Source organism: Cyanistes caeruleus, chromosome 3 (genome assembly GCF_971803275.1).
Source record: "Cyanistes caeruleus chromosome 3, bCyaCae1.hap1.1, whole genome shotgun sequence".
Taxonomy (NCBI): Eukaryota; Metazoa; Chordata; class Aves; order Passeriformes; family Paridae; genus Cyanistes; species Cyanistes caeruleus.
Window position 1 is genome coordinate 59,935,545 of NC_141703.1, and position 21,059 is coordinate 59,956,603.

The window sequence follows — 21,059 nt, forward strand, 5'->3', positions numbered from 1 at the left end:
CCCAGGTAAATTGCAGCATTAAGCATTTTGGACTTTTCCTACAAAGATGTCACATCACATTACTGAAACGAATATTTGGAATTTGGAAGAGGCCACGTTCTTACAATAATATCAAAGCCTGACACATTTTAGGTTTATTTTACTTGACAGCAGCTCTTTGGAGAGCAGGAACCTTACATAGCTTCTAAATGATATTTTGACAGTTGCTAGTTAATCTGGCCCATTGAGACCACTTTCTGCAGGTCACCTCTTTAAAGCAAAGGGCCCTTTCTTCCTCTACTTTTTGGGTTGCCATGATATGCACTGATACCACCTGACTTGGCATATGTATAAGAGGAGACAGGAAAGATAAGATGTGGCTCTGCACAGACATCTCTGATGGTGGACTTGAGTTGAGTTGGTTAGGAAGATGGAAGAAAGCCATCACAGCAGTATAACTTTGATCAAAAATAGTAGCAGTTCTCAGGTATTTTCAAAATTTCAGATTCAAATTCAAAAAGCCACTTAATTTCTTATTAGTGTATTTGGTTTCTGATGAGGTGAATTTTTTTAAACTTTGTGTTTACCAGTAACTGCTACCTCAGTTAAATATGATCAATCAAATAATAAATCCCTTTTAGAGGTTCTACTTTTTTTTTCCTAGATGAGAAGGACTGTTACAAGAGTTTTATAGATACTGTTCTTTAAAGATGCTAGCAAAGAAGTGGCTTTTTCCTCTACTAAACATTTTAAAAATAACTGTATTCATGTAATACTAAAAATGAGCAGAGGAGATTCTAGTCTTGAGGGAGCAGGAATGAAGAAAATAAGAAAAGTGCTGGTGACTGGGGAAATACCCTGTGGTACTGATGACTGACTCCCACACCAGCAATGAAAAACACTGCTTGGTCTACTGGTGCTTCGCAGCTGAGGGCATAGACATTTGAACTCTGCATAGCAGAAGAGATGCTGATGAATGCTGAATGTTTCATATATGTTACATAACCTGATATATATTGCACAAAGGTATTGTATGAGTGCATGTACATGTGATGCATAAATCACTTCGGGTATTCAAGGATTATTGTACACAGGTAAACCTCCATGTAGGTGGGTCACTGATGGTTACTTCTTAGGAGTCAAAGTGCCTCTTATATTTTTATTCAGACTTAATCAGCACTGGCATTTACAGACACATGGCTGCATCACTGCTGCTGGCATTTGAACTAGGAACCGCATTCAGGCTCAGCATCACTGCGAGAACTTGAAAAAAATAATCTGTAGGATTTATGAAGAAAATGCCATTGCTGCTTTGAAACAAACTTGACAGTGTGCATGTGAATCCCACAATTTGTCACATTCATTAAGGAAGAAAGAGCTGATCTGAGTGGTTTGAATGACTGTGGTGATTTGAATTGGTCTGATTTATAATAGACAAATTTTGTTCACAAATGTAAAGTGCTTTCTATAAATGTGGAGGATAAACCACTTCTGAAAAAAATTCTATTGCACCTTGAATTGCAGGAGGGCATTTATCCAGCTATCTCTCTGACCTTGTAGTGGATTAGAGGGCTGAGTTAATTTTTCTTTTAAAATCATGCATAGTACTGAAAGACTTGCTCAGTTACTTTTGCCTTAGATAAAAATGGATTTTAAATGAGAATACATTTTTACCCCTTTATGCCTTAGAAGGCATAAGCAAATGATGACATGAAGCTTGTAATTTTTGACCCTCACATTCAGGGACAATTTCTTGAGCAATTTATCCCTTATGTGAATGGAAGAGTGTTCAGAAGAGCTGTATCTGAAAGCCCAAACCTCCTTTCCTCCCCTCCTTCTGCTTCCACAATATTCAGTATATGCAAATAGAGGCCTCTGTGCTTTTCCACAGTTTAACATGTTTAGCAGGTATTTTCTCAGCTTCTGAAAATTAAACCTATTGCAAACTTGCAGATAACTGTGTTCTATGTGGCTTAGTTAGGTACTTCCAGGACTTTCAGAAACAGAAATTTTATTGAAATTTGCAGAGTGTGTAGCTTTGAAGAGGTAAGTGTGAAATAGTCCTTGTAACAGATTTTGTGAGTAAGCCATGACTTAGGACATTTCATCTGCGGGTGTTGAGCAGAACGTGAGTGCATACAGTCCAACCATCAGGGAGCAGCTTGTAAGATCAAGGTTTTACAGCACAGACATCTCAAAATCTTTCAACAAAACATTATGAGACAGATGACTATCTCAGAACAACATAGAGAGAGTTATTGCTTTTTATCATGTTCTTCCTTGACTGTTAAAAATGCTCACTAGTCTCCAGATAAATTGAAGAAGGGGGATAGTCTGTATCTGACACATGACAAAGAAGCAATGAACAAAGTGGTGTTAGGAACTAGCAACCACCCAAGTACCTCCAGAGAGGGACCTGGTTGACACGTGAGGTGGGCACTTGGTTGTTGTAGAAGCAGCCCAGCAATCACTGGATCCAAGTGCTGTAAAGACATGCTTGCACAGTTCTTGCACCCAATAAAACTTGCAATGCATCAAATATTTGGAGGGCCGTATAAAGAAAAAAAAGGTTGCAAAATATTTTGCCCACTGAAAGGCAGACAAACAATAAAAAACTCAGTAAAAAATCCTAACTTAAAAAGAAAACAAAACCAAAAACCACCACCAACAAAACAAAACACTTTTCTGTATGCTGGTGTTCAAGGAGTCACCTGCTGGAACTACCAGAGAACTGGAATAAAATGGGGCAGTATCTAACTCTTCAGTCTGTCATTTCACATCCTAGAGGACAGTTCTTTGTCTTCTCTTCCCTCTGCCATGAATCTAAATCCAAATAAGACTAAAAGAAGATCACTCACCTCCAAGCAGCTTTGAATCCACTTGGCTTTCAAATTTATGAATCAAATCCCACAATATACTCGTCATGAAAATGCTATACTATGGATATTTGTCATTAGTAAGAAGCTTATTTTCTTGAGATGGCCTTTATCCAAAATAAGAGCAGGACGTCATGAAACTCCTCTGAATCTGAGATTCATTCACCAAAGTAAACTAGCAGTATTTTGGGGATTTCTGTAGCCCCACAGCTTCAAGCAGGAACTCTTCTAGGTTTGTTTTTATCTCCTGGCACAAAACCACACCACGGACTGCCAGTCGGCTAGACACGTGAGAAAGTAGAAGATTCATGCTTTGAGAAGGAAGCTTTTAATGCTTTGGAAACTTCAGCCACCCTTGCATGTCTCATGACACAAGAACGCTCCCCAAACCTGCAATTATGAGCTTAGAAGTTTGTACTGACATCAGAAAGACTCTGCTTTCTGATCATTATCTCCTCTGACATGTTAGCAATGGCTGATGATTCTTGGAAATAGTGGCAGGTAAGAAGGCACCTAAATCTTCACCTCAAGCAAATCTGCAACTTTCTCTAATATGCCAGGGTGAGAAGGGCTTCTGAAAACAGGGCAATAAGGGCAGCGTGATTAAGAAAATGTAACCCCTAGATCTCAGTTTAAACAGTAATAGAAATGATCTTTCATTGGAGGTCAGAAATAGCATTTAGGCTGAAGCCACTCTTGAAGGAATCTGTTCTTTGTACTCTGTTCAGAATCAACCACCTTCACTGTTAAAAATAGGGCTCATTCTATTGAAGGCTAAATATGAAAGAAAATGTACAGAAGTTTTATATTGGAGAGGGCACTGTAAGGAAGGTCACTTTACAGAAAGCATGAAATGTAATTTGGAGAAGAATGCTAATACAAGCTATATCAGATTGTGAGGAAGCTGAAAACAGCATATGTTCTAATATTGTCTTTTATTGATTTTGCTGCCAACATCCCACTTCAACAATGTTATAGCCACACTTCAGGACTCTTAATGGAGGGGGATGGAAAAAATCAATATACAGAGCTTGCTTCTGCTCCCATTCAATTCAATGTGAGTTTCATTATTAAGTGCAATGAGAAGAGGACAGAGTTCAGACTGTTTCATCACTTTGTGTTTGTTTATTCTTTCCCTTTTTATTTAACCTCCTAAGGGGCAATGTATATTTTATCCTATGTTTTAGAAAAGTCCCATTTAAATAGGGCAATCCCCTATCGAACTGTAAGTTTACATGTTGGAAATGATGCCCTGTTTTATGAAACCTAATGAAAAATTATAGCCCGTATCCTGAATTGGAAAAGTAATAATAAAAGATATAGGATTTGAAATAAATTCTAATAACAAAATCATTTTTTTTTCTTAAAAATATTTTCATTCCAATATGAAGAAAATAAAAGCAGTTTAGTTTTCACTGACTTGTAAAGTATTACTTTCAATGTACATTGTTTTCTCAATTACAAATAGAAAGGATGCACCTGAGCTTCTTTTCGCTATTATTTTAATGCTATTTACACAAAATGAAATATGCTAAAATTATCTCCAAGAATTATAACCATCATCTTCATTCCAACAACATGCTGTTAATTTTGTTCTAGCATGAATGCAAAACATATTTTAACATGCTGTCAAAAGGAGACACTAAGAATGTCAATAAAATAACACTAAAATAAATGTAAATTTAGACTGCTGTCACAAGTGGCTGCTTGGTTTTGTGAAGATGTTAGGTTGCTATAGCGTTTTCCATAGCAACTTTGCATCTTATTACATAAATAAACCCTCAGTGTCCTTAAAGCTTACTAAAAACAGGATTAAATCTATTCTCATATGTAATGATCCTGCATAAAACCTTATCAGTATAAAATACCCAGAAAACCTGATAAATTGTAATCTAGATAATAGTACTTCTGGCAGTGAAAAAGCATCAAAACACAAGAGACTTGTTTCATAGTAAACAGGACATTGTCCTACACCCCATATTGGGCAAATGCCTTTGAAGTGCCTGTTTCCTCCAAAATTTGGGAGTTAGATTAACCCCTTCACTGCTGCATTCACAGGACCAGCAGAGACCTCCATCCCACAGCCTATGTGTTGTACATGACCTAGAGGAACCGGCCCAGTACCTGGGACAGGACAAGGCTGCCTTTATTCCCCAGGGAACTACATTCAGCCCCAATTCATCAAGACCTTTCTGCTAAATTCACCTGCACAGGAAGCATTATTAGAGGCAAATGGACTTAAGACCAGGGGTGTAAAATTAGGCCCTTGCCTACATGTGTCCTGAACACCAGCCTATTTCTGTAAAAGCTGTGGGAAAAATGGAATGCATTTTATGGCACGCAATTGGAGCCTGCCTGATGATAACAGCTCTGAACTGGCATGCTGTGAAAGACACTAGAGCAGACTTTTCCCAGCACAGAGGAAGTAATCATCTTGTACTGCTTTCTAGTGATCACCCCTGATGGTTCCAGGGAGCAAAGCTGATTGTCTGCTGTGCTCAGAGCATTTCGATTCGAAGGGAAGTTACTCTGCTCAGAGGGCTCAAAAGGGTTGTTCAGCTGTCTTCTCTGGCCAGAGAGGGGACTGTGTCACTACAGTGACAATTCAGAGCCTCACATTTTAAATACATTCTTTTCTTTGAGAATACTTCTAAAACCAGGTTGGTGGTGTCTGTTGACAGGGCTCACTTGTTTATCACTGCAGGGCTGCTTATGATACCAGCCACTTATGGCTTTGAAATGGTACCGCTTTATTTAAGGAATAAAAAGCAATGTTAGCCCATTAATTTCTGAAGTAAATACATTTTGTTATTTTTCATTACGTTTATCAATAAGTGTTTAAAAGGACAATTATGGGTTCATTAAATCCCAATAAAATCTGATGCCAAAAAGCCATGGGACAGAGAGTAATGACAGAAAAATAAATCAGACTTTTGTTTGAAACAAAATCTCCCATAAAACCAAAAGGTTAGTCTTACAAGAAAGGAAGGGAGAATTATCTGATCTCTGAGATCAGGAGGAAAAAGGAGAAGATCTGACATGAGATTTGCTGTGACACTTGTTCAGTTGGAAACAAAGGAAAACCAAAGCTCAGCCCCACGCAGCTGGGGCTTCGTGATTTCTATTCAGTTTTAACAAGCAATATAAAGCTTTCCTACCAGTTTAATCCACCTATAAACCACAGTTTCCGTTCCATGTGTGTATCACTGCGTTCACAAAAGCCTTAGAGAAAGTAAAAAGAGGATTCAATTGCAGAGAAAAGATGAATAAGCATGACGCAGATCACTTTGGTGTTATTTCAGGCTTTCCTTGAAGACTTGCCAGGCTTGCAACTTTCAAGACAGATTTGTAAACAATATCCCAAAGCCTGTTTTATGCTGTGTGGACTAGGGTGGGATTTTCAAATACTGAGTTTCACAAGGACTTATACTCTTCTGTGAGATGGACTGTCCACATTCAGGCTATCTCTTACAGCAAGTGACAGAGCTGATGCTGCAAAGGATGTGCAAAGAGGACAGATCAATTCAGGAAAGCATTAAAGATCCAACTTCAGTGTTTAAGTTTGGCACCTACTTTAGATATGTTTGAAAATGCTGCCATGGAGGATGACCTAACTTGCAAAGCAGCACCAAACTTACGTGTTCAAACTGGGCTTGCATTATGCAACTTGCAATTTATTATTTGCACACAGCTTCTAAGACGTTATGAAGCTACCTCATCAGAGGTAGTACAGTGGTGGTGAAATGCTCCAGGGGTCCAATGTGTAGCCTATTGCAAGTCTGTTGAGCTGGAGAAAGGCCTATACCAAGAAATCTACTGTCCATGTGGACAAAACAGGTAGTGGCTGAATGAAAGAAAGAACCATTGTCTCCATTCGACACTAGAAAATTGAGATAACACAAATTCATTGATTAGTCCAGGCAGGGGACATGTAGCAGAGCTGGGATTTGGCCTAGAGCTCTGGGATCCCAGTCAAACACCTTAATCACACAACAATATTTCCTGCACCCCTCTCCAAGTGCAGTACATTTCATTGTTTTCCACAGCACCAGCTCCAGTCTCTCACTGAAGTTGGAGTTGCTAGAATTAATGGTATGTAGCTGTGCACTGCAAAAACAAAAGATTAACCCACTTCCCCTTAAAATAACAGGTGCTTTGTAGACATAAACCAAACTTCAGCTCCTCTTTACAAAACACGTCTTTACTGATTCTTAAAATCACTTTTGAGGCTTTTACATGTGGTTCCTTACTCTCCGTGCTAGCAGGTGGGAGAGGAAGCATCCATAAATCCTGATCATTCTGAAGATTTTTGTATATCCTCTAAACTCCAGCACTGAATCTCTTTTTTCTCCATTGAGCTAATGCTCCAGTAGCTGTGTCTGGACTTTCAAATATATTAACTGAGTTGCCAATCATCATTATTATTTTTTTTCTTAGCAATCTTCCATCTTTACTTCAGCAGCCCTCTTGTCTCTTTCAAACTCCTAAATCCACATTGCAGAAAAGGCATTGTTTAAAGGCTGAATTTTGGGGGCAGGGTGGGGGGGGAAGTAATAGCTGGTCCCATGAGTCAGATTCACTCAGTCCCAGGTTACCCTCCTTCCAGCTTTCCCTGGAATGCAAATGACTTTTAGTCTGTGAATCTGGGAGGATTTCCTATAAACCCGGCACATGTGACAGTTGAACCAACTTATTGGCTACCCTAGGGGGTTTTCAGGCTATCCTTGTGCCACTTTGAGATGATCTCCAACATAACAAACAAGTAGTTTCCTTGAAGATTCAGCTTGCAGAATAGAGTAGGGTACTGACTAAGCCTGGTGAGAATGACCTGTAAAACACCTGGATTAGCAGGTCTATGTGCAGGAAGCAGCGGCCCAGGCCTGCAATGCCAATTAGGGGGTGGAAGACAAGTTTAGGAGATTTTAGATGCCAGTTCTCATTCCAGCTCTGCCACTGAGTCACTGATATCAATAAGTCAAGTTCATTAATAGCTAGCAGGAGCAAAATTTGCAGATGAAAGAAGAGGATTTAAGTCTAGAACACTTTGCAACAAGTCCCTGTAGACCTCTTCTGATTGTCGTGAGACCAAATTTCTAGTTTCTAACATGAACCATAATTTGATCTCCTGCATGACTTAATATGTAGCATGACTTGAAGAAAAATGCAAACTATTCTTAGTAACAGCTTCTTCATCCCCAGATGTTATTGTGTGCTAGGGTGTCAGCTACCTGTAACATTCCTCTGTGTCCTGCTTGCAGCTGGGATAGAGTTAATTTTCTTCCTAGAAGCTGTATTTTGGATTTAGTATGAGAAGATTGTTGGTAACATACTGATATTTTAGTTGCTGCTAAATAGTGCTTTCTCTAAACCAAGGACTTGTCAGTTCCCCATGCTCCACTAGTGAGGAGGTACACAAGAAGCCTGGAGGGAGCATGGCTGTGACAGATGACCCAGAGTAGCCAGTGGTATTCTATACCACCGAGCTGCAAGTATGCTCAGTATGTAAACTGGGGGAGTTGGCCAGGAGGGGTAAATTAATGCTGGGGACAAGGTGGGCATCGGTCAGAGGGTGGTGGGAAATTGTGCATCACTTCTTTCTCTTGGATTTTATTTCCATCTCTCTCTCCTTTTCATCATCATCATTACTACTATTATTACTACTACTATTATTTTTACCTATGATGATCACCATCATTATATTTTGTTCAATTATGAAGCTCACAACTTGCTACTTTTTTTTTCTGATTCTGCTCCCCACCGCACTGGGCTGGGGGAGTGAGCAGGCAGCTGAGTCATACTTAGTTGACAGCTAGGTAATACCACAACACTCTGAAACCACAAGTCCAGCAAATCTGGACAAGTATTCAAGCACTGAAGTTACTTCTTCTCAGGGCTTAGATGTGTTGCAGTATGTTTTCAAATGCTGGGGCTGGAATCCATCCTCTTTTTCTCAGGGTGTTTAATGGGTTTATCTTCAGATATCCTAGAGGAAAGTTTTCATTCTAACTATCTAGCTGTGAGAAGATCTGATGTGCTCAGTGTGTTTTCTTCCAGGAAAGAAGAAATTATGCTGGGAGACTCCTGAAACTATGCTTACCAAGACAGAATGAGGTCTTAGAACCCATTCTAAATTGTTGAATTAATTAAGCCTTCTTGTACTAGCAGTGACTTAACCAGGCGAACCATTGAAAAAAAGACCTGACGCAGGTGTTGAAGCCTGAGGGAATCTCTGTCACTTATTATAGCTTTAGGGTCATAACGTCCCAGCAGTCTTGCTCAAAAAGTCAGAAAGGGCAGGCTGAAAAATAATGTCCTCAAGAAAATTGTTGGAATGGCAGGACACACAGTCCAGAGCTCTGGAACTCTCCAAATCAATCCATCATGTCTCATTGCTTCAGCTACTTTTGGATTTAGACTTTTAAAACTTTATGTGTGCATGCTGGCCTTAAATTGAAGAGGCACAATATCCTCATGTTATTCAAGTCTTGCTCTTCCCAAGGTTAAGTACTTGGACAAAATTTTTAAGAAAAGGGTTTAAAAATAATGAAAGTGACAATGTTTTCTTACTGTGCAAGATGGTTTCCTGGTGACAAAAGACTCTTTAAAAGACATGCTTCATACAACAGAGGTTACTGTGAATACAGATAGCCACTCCAGAGAGACCAAATGGTGGTTCTGGAATGACGTACTTAGAAAGAGAGAGAAAAAAAACCAAAAAGTGAAGGCAGCTAACATAAATTGTAATTTTAAAAAATGGCAGAAGAAGGAAAGAAGAATCACATTTCTGTACCTAAAAGTAATAATCAAAAAAAGTCCTTTTTCAGTTTATTTTAATTTACCAATATTTCATACCCAATAGCTCTTTTGGTTTAATTCCAGGTTCCTTTTATTGTCATTGACAGATGAACCAAATGCACTTGCTTTAGCTGAGAGTGTGGTGTTGAAAGAAAAAAGCCATAACATTAATTTGAGAACTGGATGACTCTGTATGCAGCAGGATGGATCAACTTCACTAAGTTTAAGAGGATGATGAATGGTACAACAAACAATGATGGACACGTACTCAAGTTGATTCATATTGTTAAATTTTGATTTAGAATGAAACACAGTACTGGGTTTGCTCAAGTGCCTACATTGTAACAACACAAATAACCTGAAATTGTTTGGGATAGAACGCTGTAGAAATCTCAGACATCAAAACTTTTGACAGTAATGTCTTTTTTCATGCATGAAAACCAAACATGCTTTCCTATCTGTGGTGCTACAAAATGAATGACCTTCACAGCTCTGCCCTAAGCATGCATATGTTAAACCTGGCTGAATTGGTAAGTACTACAGTTCAAAACATTCCTGCTCCTCTTCTGGCACGCAGGCTATATGTATTTCTCCCTCTCTACCTTCCTGTTGTTAGTTCTAATGACTTTTCTGCATGAGAGTGGACACAGTCAATGTAAAATGGTTAGATAGTCATAAAAACTGCTGATTCCTAGCAGTTCTGGGTCTGCAACATCCCACTGTTTCAGCTTCAAACACTCTGTTAATGGCATCTAGAAAATACAAATCCATAAAATTAGCCCAGCAAAATTTAAGGCTGCCCTTAAGGGGTTTTATTGTTGTATTTTTCTTCCAGGAAAAATATCAAATCTCCCCTCAAGAGAGAGGTCACAGTAAAAATTTCTTTGCTAGAATGACTCCTTCCTTTGGTCTGTACTTCTGGGAACCTTCAACCTCATACAGTATCTTGTCACAGAAGGAGCCAAAGAGTTCTTCTGTCTGTAAATTTGAATTCATACCTTTTGACTGGCATACCAAGACTTGAAATCATTGAATGGATTAAATTCTTTCCTTTCTTACTAGGGTGCCTGTATGAAAAGGACTAGATCAGGTCTACCCTAATGAAGACTCACAGTTTATTTCCATATTATTCCTTCCTTTTTCATTTTTCTGAAAGTTCACTGCTGCCTGGAATTTTCTAGTCATGCTTTGGCTTCAGCTCCTGAAAATTTCATTCTTTATATGAGTGTCTAAACAAGCACACCCTTGTTAGCAACTCACAGATGATTAGCCAATGCCAAGAAATAGACCAAAGCCTACATCCAGATCATGTTACCAGTTAGTAACTGGCAGCTTCTGAGCCACCTCTTGATGTCTGTCCTGTATAGCAGAGTATTTGCAGAAGGCTGAAAAAGCTGCTTTTCTTATTCACTTTACATCCACCCTTGTTCTTGGACTCATGATAGCCATCTAATGAGTGTCTAATTCATGCAGAATGCAGTACCATACTGTGAAATAGGTACCCTTAGAAAGGCAGTACACAACCATAAAAGCCCCACAGTTAAAGTGTTGTTTCTTATCGAGATTAGAGATTTTTATGTGCTTGTTTCAAAGAAAGGTACATCTCAGAGGATACTGACCAAAGCATAAATTGAACTGGTCTCACAATAAAATATCGTTTCTACCACGTAATGAAATGCTGCCATGCAAAGCTGTGGAGAGTGCAGTAAGGAAACACAGTGCTTCCAGCAAAGGGCAGAACTGGAGAATTTTCATCATTACAGAACACAGCAGGTGACAGACATCTCCTAGAGACAGCTTGCATCATTCAAATAACTAATTTATGAGGGTTTAAAATAAGATACTGTCTTATATAATCGGGTATTAACATGTCACTTCTCATATGTTTTTGTTTGCTTTTAATAAAACAACACTTGCACATATTTACCTGAATCATCTACTCTCAGCTTTTTACTGGGATTGTCACCACTGTCATCATCGGACATTTCCATCTCCTCTTCCCGGCGGATTCCCATGAGCTGTTCACTGTGAGCATTTCGGAGCTCCTAAAATCCAAAATTACCTTTTGTCAGCATTAACTTCCATAAAGTCATTATGCATTATTTAGTATCTGTTTTTAATACTGATCTGATTTTATTTATACATCATTTATCACTGTAATCATATATATTTGTGTATGAATATTTATAAAAACAGTAGCACAGGGAATTCTTCCTGTGAAAGAACTGAGTTTATCAATGGTAACACTCAGGGAAAACAAGAGAAAATGTGACTTTCCCTATTGAGTGATCTTTAGGTCTGCTAAAAATAGGAGAATATTTTAACATCAGGGATAATAATTAAAACTGCTGTATAAAGCAGACTGATAAAGAGATTGTCAGCCTGCTTAAGGGATAGCTAATTCTTGCTTCTCTCTACCACTTGGGAGTATGATTCATTTGGCCAAATGTAGGTGTCTCCAACACACAAAGTTGTATTGTACATTGTATATTGTCTTGTATATTGTATATCAACACCCTAAAAGTGCCTCGTTCTGTCTTCTGACTGCAAAGGGAGCTGAGAGGAGGCAATGCAGATGAAGAGCGGTGTATTTGTAAGTGTCTCATGCTGGTCCAAGGAATCTCACCCTCTGTCCCTATGCCCAGACTGCCTTGGATTTAAAAGACCCAGTCCCACAACGTTGGCCTGGAAATCTTTGCATCTTGATCCAAAATGAGCAGCAGCAGGGACAGCTCGGTCTCCGGGTGACCGCTGCAAGGGCAGGCAGGCAGCCCCTGCACATGTCACCAGGAAAAGGATCAGCAGGCAGGCAGGCTTTGTGGGAGTCTAGACAGTCTTTGTTCTGGGTAGAAAGGCTGGCGCGGGTGTAGCGGCTGCCTTTTTAATGGCAGCACTGAGAAGATTGAGAGGACTCTATTTTGTCCTAATAATCCTGTCAGGTGTAACATGGGGATGCTGCACTGTGATTAGTGTAGGCTTTGTCCACCCGCAGACAGCTAATTTTTCTGCCAACAAAGAGCTTAATTCCCAAAGAGGTGGTTTGAAGTCTTTGAAACAAGGGAGAGTCGTGTGGAAGGAGGAGACAGCATTGAGGAGTCCGACAACAGCTCTGTGCAATTAACAATAATCTGTCAGAGACGGGCTGCGTGAAAAAAAGGGAAGGCGTTTCTCTTGAGCTGTAAGCTTGGTTCATCGGCAGATCTCAAATATTCTGAAAAATGTACCTGTACTCATTAATCCCAGCAAAGGCAAGGAATCTAATTAGTGGGTGTTTTATAGGGGAATGATTTCAAATTTAAAAAAAAAGAATGTTTTTAAAAGGCTAAATTGTAAACCAGTGTCTAATGAAATCAGAAGTGACTCTGGAAGACACTGGCAAGACATTTCTGAATGCTCGATTGGAAAAGGCCACCTGCACATTTTCCTGGAGAAGAACACTGCATACATGAGCAGACATCCGCTTACATTTACTCCCTCATTAGTGGACAAATGTCCTTGATGCATCAGTGTCTACATTATCAGCAAAGTCAATAATTTTCTATGCAGAATGTTTGTGTGTACGAGTCTTTTCTTTGCCTTGGGTTTCTAGCAAAGCTCTTCTAAATTCAGGAAAAAAACTGGAAGGTGATCAAGTAATTAAACAAATCAGCAGATAATACCATGGTTAGAAGATACAGTTGAAATCAAATATACTATTTGGTTTACTTCCATTACATTTTAGATCTGAAAAACAGGCATTTCCAAAATAGCTTGGTTTAACTAGATGCTTTACATAATTTTGAATTGTTTTAGTTGTCCTCCTCTTAGAAAAACAAAAGGCAGTAATTTTTGAAAAAAATTAGTAGAGAATTAACATTTCTGGAAAGTCCAACTCTTATACATTTCAGTTTATTAAATACTTAGAAACCAGCAAATGAATGACACACCACATCCCCTTACAGAATGTTAGTTTAAGAAGGGATGATCTTAATAAAATTAAAATAATCTTCTAGCAAATGATATTTTCATATTTCTCTAAAAGATAAGACAAACATCAATTCCCAACTTCCCAACTTTCAATTGAACAAAGGCATTATCCACTATGTATATGAAATATTTGTGAACAAAATGCAAAATACAGTTTGTACCAATAAATTATGCTAACATTTTATTTTAAGTGTCCCATTATTGAAGTAATTTTGTATTCACCATAATAGCACTGATAATAAAGTATTCATTTGGTATTCATGTGGATGTTACATTTAGTGCCATTGGTATTCAACTGTAATTTAGCATTAGTTAATGGACACTTAAAATGTTATCCAAATGATTTATATCACAGCACTTCAGTGTTTCTCAAACTAAGTGTACAACACTTATTTTACAAGTGTACTACAAAATAATTAAATAAGTGCACCTTACCTTCTAAAGTTTTTATTCTGAGACAGAGGAAAATCATTTAGAGGACTGTGATAGTAACAATCAACACACTGTACCACATGACGGTAAACCAAGTGTATGTAAATTGCTCATATTAAAATTTAGAAAAAAAAAAAAGGAAGAAGAAAGAAAACAAAGACAGCGGTACTTACTTTTTAAAATACAGGCTCATAGCGTATATACTGAATTAAAATCGAAAGCTGGATGACCAAAACACAGGATGAGGTCTAGCACTTCCTTTGCTGCCACACACAGCAAGGGGAGTTAGAATCCCATTTCCTCTGCTCATGCTTATGACAGTCACACATGCATGGTCCCACATTGCTAACTCTGTGTGGTTGTATGATTACATTTATACTGGTTTCTTTCAAGCATAATACTTAGAACCAACACAAGCGATGTATCTACTTTTTTAAAGATAAACATAGAACAAATGGGAAGGAATAGGTCACAGTTATGGACTTAATATTCTTAAGTCATTATTTAGGAAAGAAATTTTTTTTATTTTATTTTCACTCAATGTCATCTTATAATGACCATAAGATGGAAGAAAAAAAAAATCTTTGCCACAGAATTCTTCTTTTAAAAACAGATCACGATGACTCCTAAATTCTTTATATGAAAATATTGTTCCGAATTTCACTACTTCAGTTCATTATTTTAGATAGTAAACATAATCTTCTAATGATTTCCCAAATTTTGCGTGAAAAATAAAAACACATTGCTCCCTGTCTTCATGCTATTTAATGCCTATTACCATAATGAGAGCAATGGGAGCAATTCATACTGTAGACGAGACTGTAAACGGCCAATTGATTAACAGCTGAAACGGTAGCTGTAAATATTGCCAAATACACTATGTCCAGCTACAATCACACTCGTTCTGTGTCAATCCAGCTGTGAGATGATGGATAGAAAGTAAAAATAAAATCACCAACCTCAGAATGCTTTCGCCAAATGTCTATGTTCTTTCGCTGGGCCTTCGAGAAATGGTCCCAAGCTTTTTGTCTGGTAGAAGCGTTGAAAACGGCGACAATCTGCTCAACTTTGGTGAACAAGGAAGTCAAACAAGACAAGCAATTTATGTTGTGATCACTATAGAGAAGCAAAGCAAAGACACTAGGAGTCTATGGATGATGTCATTACTGAAACAACATCATCAATATCCATCCAATGACGTGTCTTTTGTACTTACATTGCATCAATGTTGGAGATGTCTCCCTTCAAGTCTGCCTCCATAACTTTAGTATACACAACTCTTAACTATGCACCAAGAGCCAGGCATGCAGCTGCTTCCCTGTGATGTCTGCTACCACTCCCTGTGCTAGTGCACGCCTCTGCGTGCGTGCAATAGGTGTGTGACCACAGAAATAACCTTGGGACATCCACCTGACATGCGTTCCCCTGCGGCAGCAGCGTGCAGACGAGCAGGCTGCACGAACGGAAGCGTGGAGGGCTGGCAGGCTCTGCTTTGAAGGGTGACTACCTGATGATGGGAGCTTGTCAGCAGGTGGGAAGTGCTAAACCGTACATCAATCCTGCACTCTGTGGCCACAGCTGCTGCTTCTCCTCTATTCAATATCAAATGGCTCACCTGTGGTAGATCAGTGCTGTCTCCACAGCCTATGTATGGTTACTTACATGGACACTTTTTTCTTCCATATAAGATGAAGAACAGATGTGAAATAGGCTTTCCTGATTCAACTCTAATGAACTTTTTCTGAAGCTAAACGTCAATATTTAGATCAGTTATTTAGGATCATTAAGATCCTCAAGTTTTTAGCCATTTGCTCATCTCAGTTGAGGAAGCTTTCCTCTCAACACTCTTTTCTTTCCCCTCAGTTACTAGCAAAATTATCCTTCCACAACAGTGACCTGCCTAAAAATGATTTGGCCAAGATGTAAGCCAACTTGATCCCAGAACAATTAACTGAAGAAAACACCAATAAACCCAGATTTTCTACAAACAACCTCAGCTGTGCTACTGAATAAGCAGCTGTGCCAGCCTATGAAGTCAAACTGAAAAATGCTTCAACTCTTTGACAAGGTTCTTTCCTATCTTTCTATTTAGATTCCTGTGAAAACAATGTCTTTTCTTTATCAAGTTGCAGCTTGCATCACTTCTTGCTCCTATCACTGAAAAGTGGTGGTGGGAGTGCTGTAACACCCTCTGCCCTGGTCTGTTATCTTGCTGATCTAGAGCTTCTCTCATTCTTCCCTAAAGTCGGAGATGTAGAGGATCTTATTATACATAGCAACCTATCCTTCCTAAAACAGTGAGCTCACCTACTAAAGCAGAATCTTTCACCTCTAGAACAGAAAGTTAATCTCTCATTTGAGCATATTCTCTTCTATGCTTTTAGATTCCAGAAGATTACAACATTTTCAATGGAAGTTTTTCTTTCGAGAATGATTAATTACCTTCTAAAGTCACAGAAAATAACTGTAGTTCAGTTTCTTTTAAAATGAATCCATGGAGGTAGTTTACAATAAAGGAAGTGCCTCAGACCTATTGTGATGATCTTATTCATTTGCAATCCATTCAACTTTTAAAAGTAGATGTGATAATTTCAGCCCATTAGAACTTGCTTAGACTGAAGAGTGGATGTATCAAGGAAATAATGCTTCATATATTTTTTTCAATTAATTTGAAAAGAATGAAAATGGTAAAGCACTCTATTATTATGTGTATAGAAATTGAGGCTAGAATTTAATTACTGTCGTTCTGTTGACGACCAGGTGCTCAGAAAATTTTGCTTAATTAACAATCTGTTTTCAGTTTGCAAGTGGAAATTCAAGTAGAAAAGATTCACAAAGATACGAGGAAGAGCTGGTTTGCCATTTTCCACTAATAAGTATTAATAAGATCATCTGAATTTTGAAAAACATTTGAACTTTAAAGTGTTTAATTTCCATTATGTGAACAGGTACTAAGATTTATCAAAAGTCATTATCTGATCATTTCAGAAACTTTTCTCAATGGAAACAAAAGCTAGGAAGATGCCACAGCTTCTTCTTGTATAACTGCAGTAGACAAAGTGAATATTAAGAGGATCTTCTTCACTTACCTAACTGGTTGGAATTAAAAAGTAAGAAGGGGCAGGATAGTATGAGTATGACATACTAAAAATCAAGGCATTTAAATAAACTTTATGAAACAGGCATCAAGGGATAATAAAAGGGAAAATGTAGAGGTGAATACTAAATTTGTATATATCAAGGACCAACATGCCAGTGCTCTATTCAAAGAAAGTGTCAATGTATGTATAGCAATTTCAATATTCACAGCAATCTAGGCTACGAAGCTCTGCAAATTCCAACATAAAAGGTCTCCAAGACATTAGAGCTAAACAGCAGCCAAGGCCTTGGTTTGACAGTACAGGGAAGTACTGCATCAAAATCCTGCATTCATGTGCTATGAGATGGCAATTTAGTGTAAACCTGCTCTGCCACATTTGTTCTTGTTGCACCAAGATTCATTTGTTTTCTCATAGATACCTTGGAAGCCTAAAGATGGCATAATGTTTGTGGCTCTGGGGAGTTGGAAGACAAAACATGATGTACCCATTCCTGATCAGTATCGGATTTGTATGGGTAAATGATCCAGCAGATCACAGCCCATAGGAATGGTAGATTCACCCCTAAAAAGCCATGAAAGGTCCATATTAGCTGACCAATTCCCCAGTTCACTCATGTTAATTCCCCAGTTAACTTATGTCTGGTTAAACTTGGCCAAAGAGAGGCCCCAGATTTTGGGCTGATATCTCCATAATCTGAGTCTCACTGCTGATCATGGTTTTCAGATTATTTTCTGATCTCCAGGAAGAAATTTCCAAAACTATATAACAGGTCATATCTATCTCTCTAGGGCACCTTGAACTCCAGAATGCACTGTAGTGTCAACTGTGACTGGTAAGTAGAATTATTAAGTAACATGAAATATTCATTGTCAAACATCTGTTAGTGAGTTCTATGCTATATCAAATTTTCATTGACCATATGCAAAGCTGTTTCCTTACTAAATTAGGATTTAAAAAAACACATTGTTCTGGAAGGGTCCATAACATGTCATGTTCTTCCCATCAATATAACTTACAGGATGTAAGTTATTTCAGCTTTCCTAAAGACTTATTCTGTGGCTGCTAATTTAAGTGGCATATTTTGGACAAAGGATTACTAGCTATTTGTTTTTCTGCTGTGTTATAAATAGCTAGAAAGACCCACACAACTAAGCCTAGAGTGATATGCAAATGCCAATGTTTAACAAAGGTAATGTAACTACAATACACTTTATTAGAGGTGCCAGCTCACAGTAAGTACATTAATAGAAAATCTAAGCCTTGGTTTCTGCTGCCATAAGGAATGCTACCTGGAAAAAGTATTGCTATCAAGTATAAATGTAAAAACAAAACCCGGAAAAACAGAAAAAATCCCTTAAACAATGCCTGCAGAAGTTGAAGAGAAGATTGTAATAAATGCAAAACTAGAATATCTCCAGAGCAAGAAAATATTTGATACAGGATATTTGAAAATTGTACTACCAAAGAAAAACAAAACTCAATGAGAACCAAAGTGTAGCCTCGTCTGCAGATTAAGAGGTAGAGAGAACTCTTTCACCCTGTATTACATTTATCAAAGAGTCAATTTTAAATACATGATTGAGTGAAGGCTGAAATTTACCTCTGGGTTCAGGAGTTAAGAAGTACTCAATTTTACTTTGCTTATTACATTATAAGCTGCCATGCATATTATTTTATACTATATATTATAATATATATAATTTATAATAGAAAAAAAGAAACAAAATGGAAACAAAAAAAAATGTGCTAGAATAAAAACAAAAGCCTTGGCTGGCAGATGAAAGAATCGGATTTCATGTAGAACTTTACTCTAAATTCCACCAATTAAGGACACAGGATGAAAATGGCTTTGCACTAAATTACTGCAAGTGTCAGAGTAGAATATACGGCAATTTAGCACCGAAAAATTCTGTAAGAGTGCGACAGTTGACATGAAGGGTAAAAGAAAAATTCCACCCATAAAATTACAGTGTAAAGGAAACTGTTACAGTAAATGTATAACACACTTTTCAAATATAGAGTCGCAGCACAGGGAGGATATAGAGTTGGCGTGGTTTGGGTCAGAAGCCCTGTTGCTGAATTCTGACTAAGCTGCAGTCTGCCAATCGATTTGGCTCCAAGCCCAGCAAACCAAGGAATTACAGTAGTCAAGGCTGGATGCTGTAGTGAATGAATTAGTCTCCAGGTCAGTTTTGGATAGGGAAGAGAATACTTTTGGCAACAGTCCTGAAAGGCGTTTGGTAATGAACTGAACAGAACTTAGCATTAAGTCCAAGGCTAAAACTTGAATACGTAAATGACATGTGACATTAGTAAGAGAAATGGTAGACAGATTGTAGAGTAATGAAAAATGTATTATTTTAATTAATTTCAGCCAAACACTCATTCTTTTGGTTACGGTACTGTTTACTTTCAAAAAAGAATTTGCCTTTCTCACTTTGAGAGCTGAAAACCTGCAGCCTCTCCCTGTTACTCAATTCTCATGCCACAGACGGTGAAACAGATGTGATTGCCTTTGACTAGCAGAGGAAAACGTAAGAGTTGGAAATATCACCCTGGGGAAGACTGCAGATAATGCAAGGGATGAGTCTTAAAGTAAAGTAGACCACAGCTGGATACATAAGCAAAGGCCATTATAGATTGTATAATGAAGATACAGGTTTTGACAGCTATGCAAAATATCTCACCTGCCACAAATAAATGCCTTAGCTGTTTCACTTTGGTTTTGGTTTTGTTCAGGTTTTCTGTTTGTCTGTGTTTTTTAAAAACACTTTTTAAAATCCACAGTTATCTGCAACTCTATCGGACACATTCGGTTTGCATGCTGCCCAGATGCCTGTAGGTTCCTTAAGAATAACATGATAAAGGAGACAACCATAGGACTTCATTATTATATCCCCAAATTCCACCTTTTTTGACAGACTGAGAGAATGGTGCCTACAGTGATTTATCTCCCAAATAATTTTGCTGTGTGGGTGGTCAGATTGCAAGGATGTCATTCCTCAACCTGCCCTTCTACCAATAACTACATCTGTACTAGCCATCAAAAACTGCCAGGGACCATTCTTGTTCCCTGAAACCACGTGCACAACATGCTGAGTGTCGTCCCTGCAGCAGCAGCACTTCTCTCTTCCCAAAAAGATGTTTTCCTGGGAAACTACTTGGCCTGTATCAAACTCTAAACTGTACCACATTTTGTAGGAAAACACTAGCTGACCCAGAGCATCAACTTTCTAACAGACAAACAGTATACTGTACACACTCAGCTTTATTTAACCCTGCAGACAGTCAGGGGGGTCATCCCTTTCTAGCAGTCTCACCTTTTCTGGTCTCATCCTGGTACAGAGGTCTCAGCAGTGAAGAGAGCAATTACACGACTTACCAGAGGAAGAAGGATGTTTTCCTCTTCCATCTACCCTATCTCACCTATCTGAATACTAGAAAGAATGTCCTCTGTCTAAATTATTTCTACATTTCCCCTTGACTAGCATTTGAGATGAGCAGGGCGCGTGTCTGGGTTCATGCTTGGTCCCTCTTCCTGTTCCATCTGACTCAGAGTGGTTCTAGTCAATCTGTTTGTATGGGTTATTAAGAAGCTGAGTGAATGTCAGTGGTCTATACATGGGTGATGCAGGAAGAAATACTTCTTTCTAATACAATAAAGAGATCCTTCCACATAGACAAAGAAAGAAAAAGTACTTATACCACAACACTTACTATAACCCCATGTCTTGTAAGAATATCAAAATCCTGTGTCAGCAGCCATTGTTTTTCTTCCTCCTTCTTTCAGCTAAGAAACCCAGTGGGGAACAGTGAAAGAAGGAGCATTATGGGGATACTAAAAGTGCTCCATTTATAGGATTCATACTGAAACCTGTGCAGTAATTTGTCTGAGGTATGTATATCAGCA

General features: G+C 38.3%; 1 protein-coding gene across 16 annotated transcripts in view; it reads right to left on the reverse strand.

The window, feature by feature from the left end:
* ENOX1 (ecto-NOX disulfide-thiol exchanger 1) overlaps window positions 1-21,059 on the reverse strand; it is a 352,618-nt gene that overhangs the window by 50,787 nt on the left and 280,772 nt on the right. For all 16 annotated transcript variants that reach the window (XM_086881222.1, XM_086881220.1, XM_086881228.1 and 13 more), the window contains 2 exons: window positions 15,008-15,114; window positions 11,578-11,695 (listed from right to left, as the gene is read on the reverse strand). In XM_086881222.1, coding sequence (XP_086737348.1) covers window positions 11,578-11,695; window positions 15,008-15,114 — 225 coding nt within the window. The remainder of the gene's footprint in view (window positions 1-11,577; window positions 11,696-15,007; window positions 15,115-21,059) is intronic.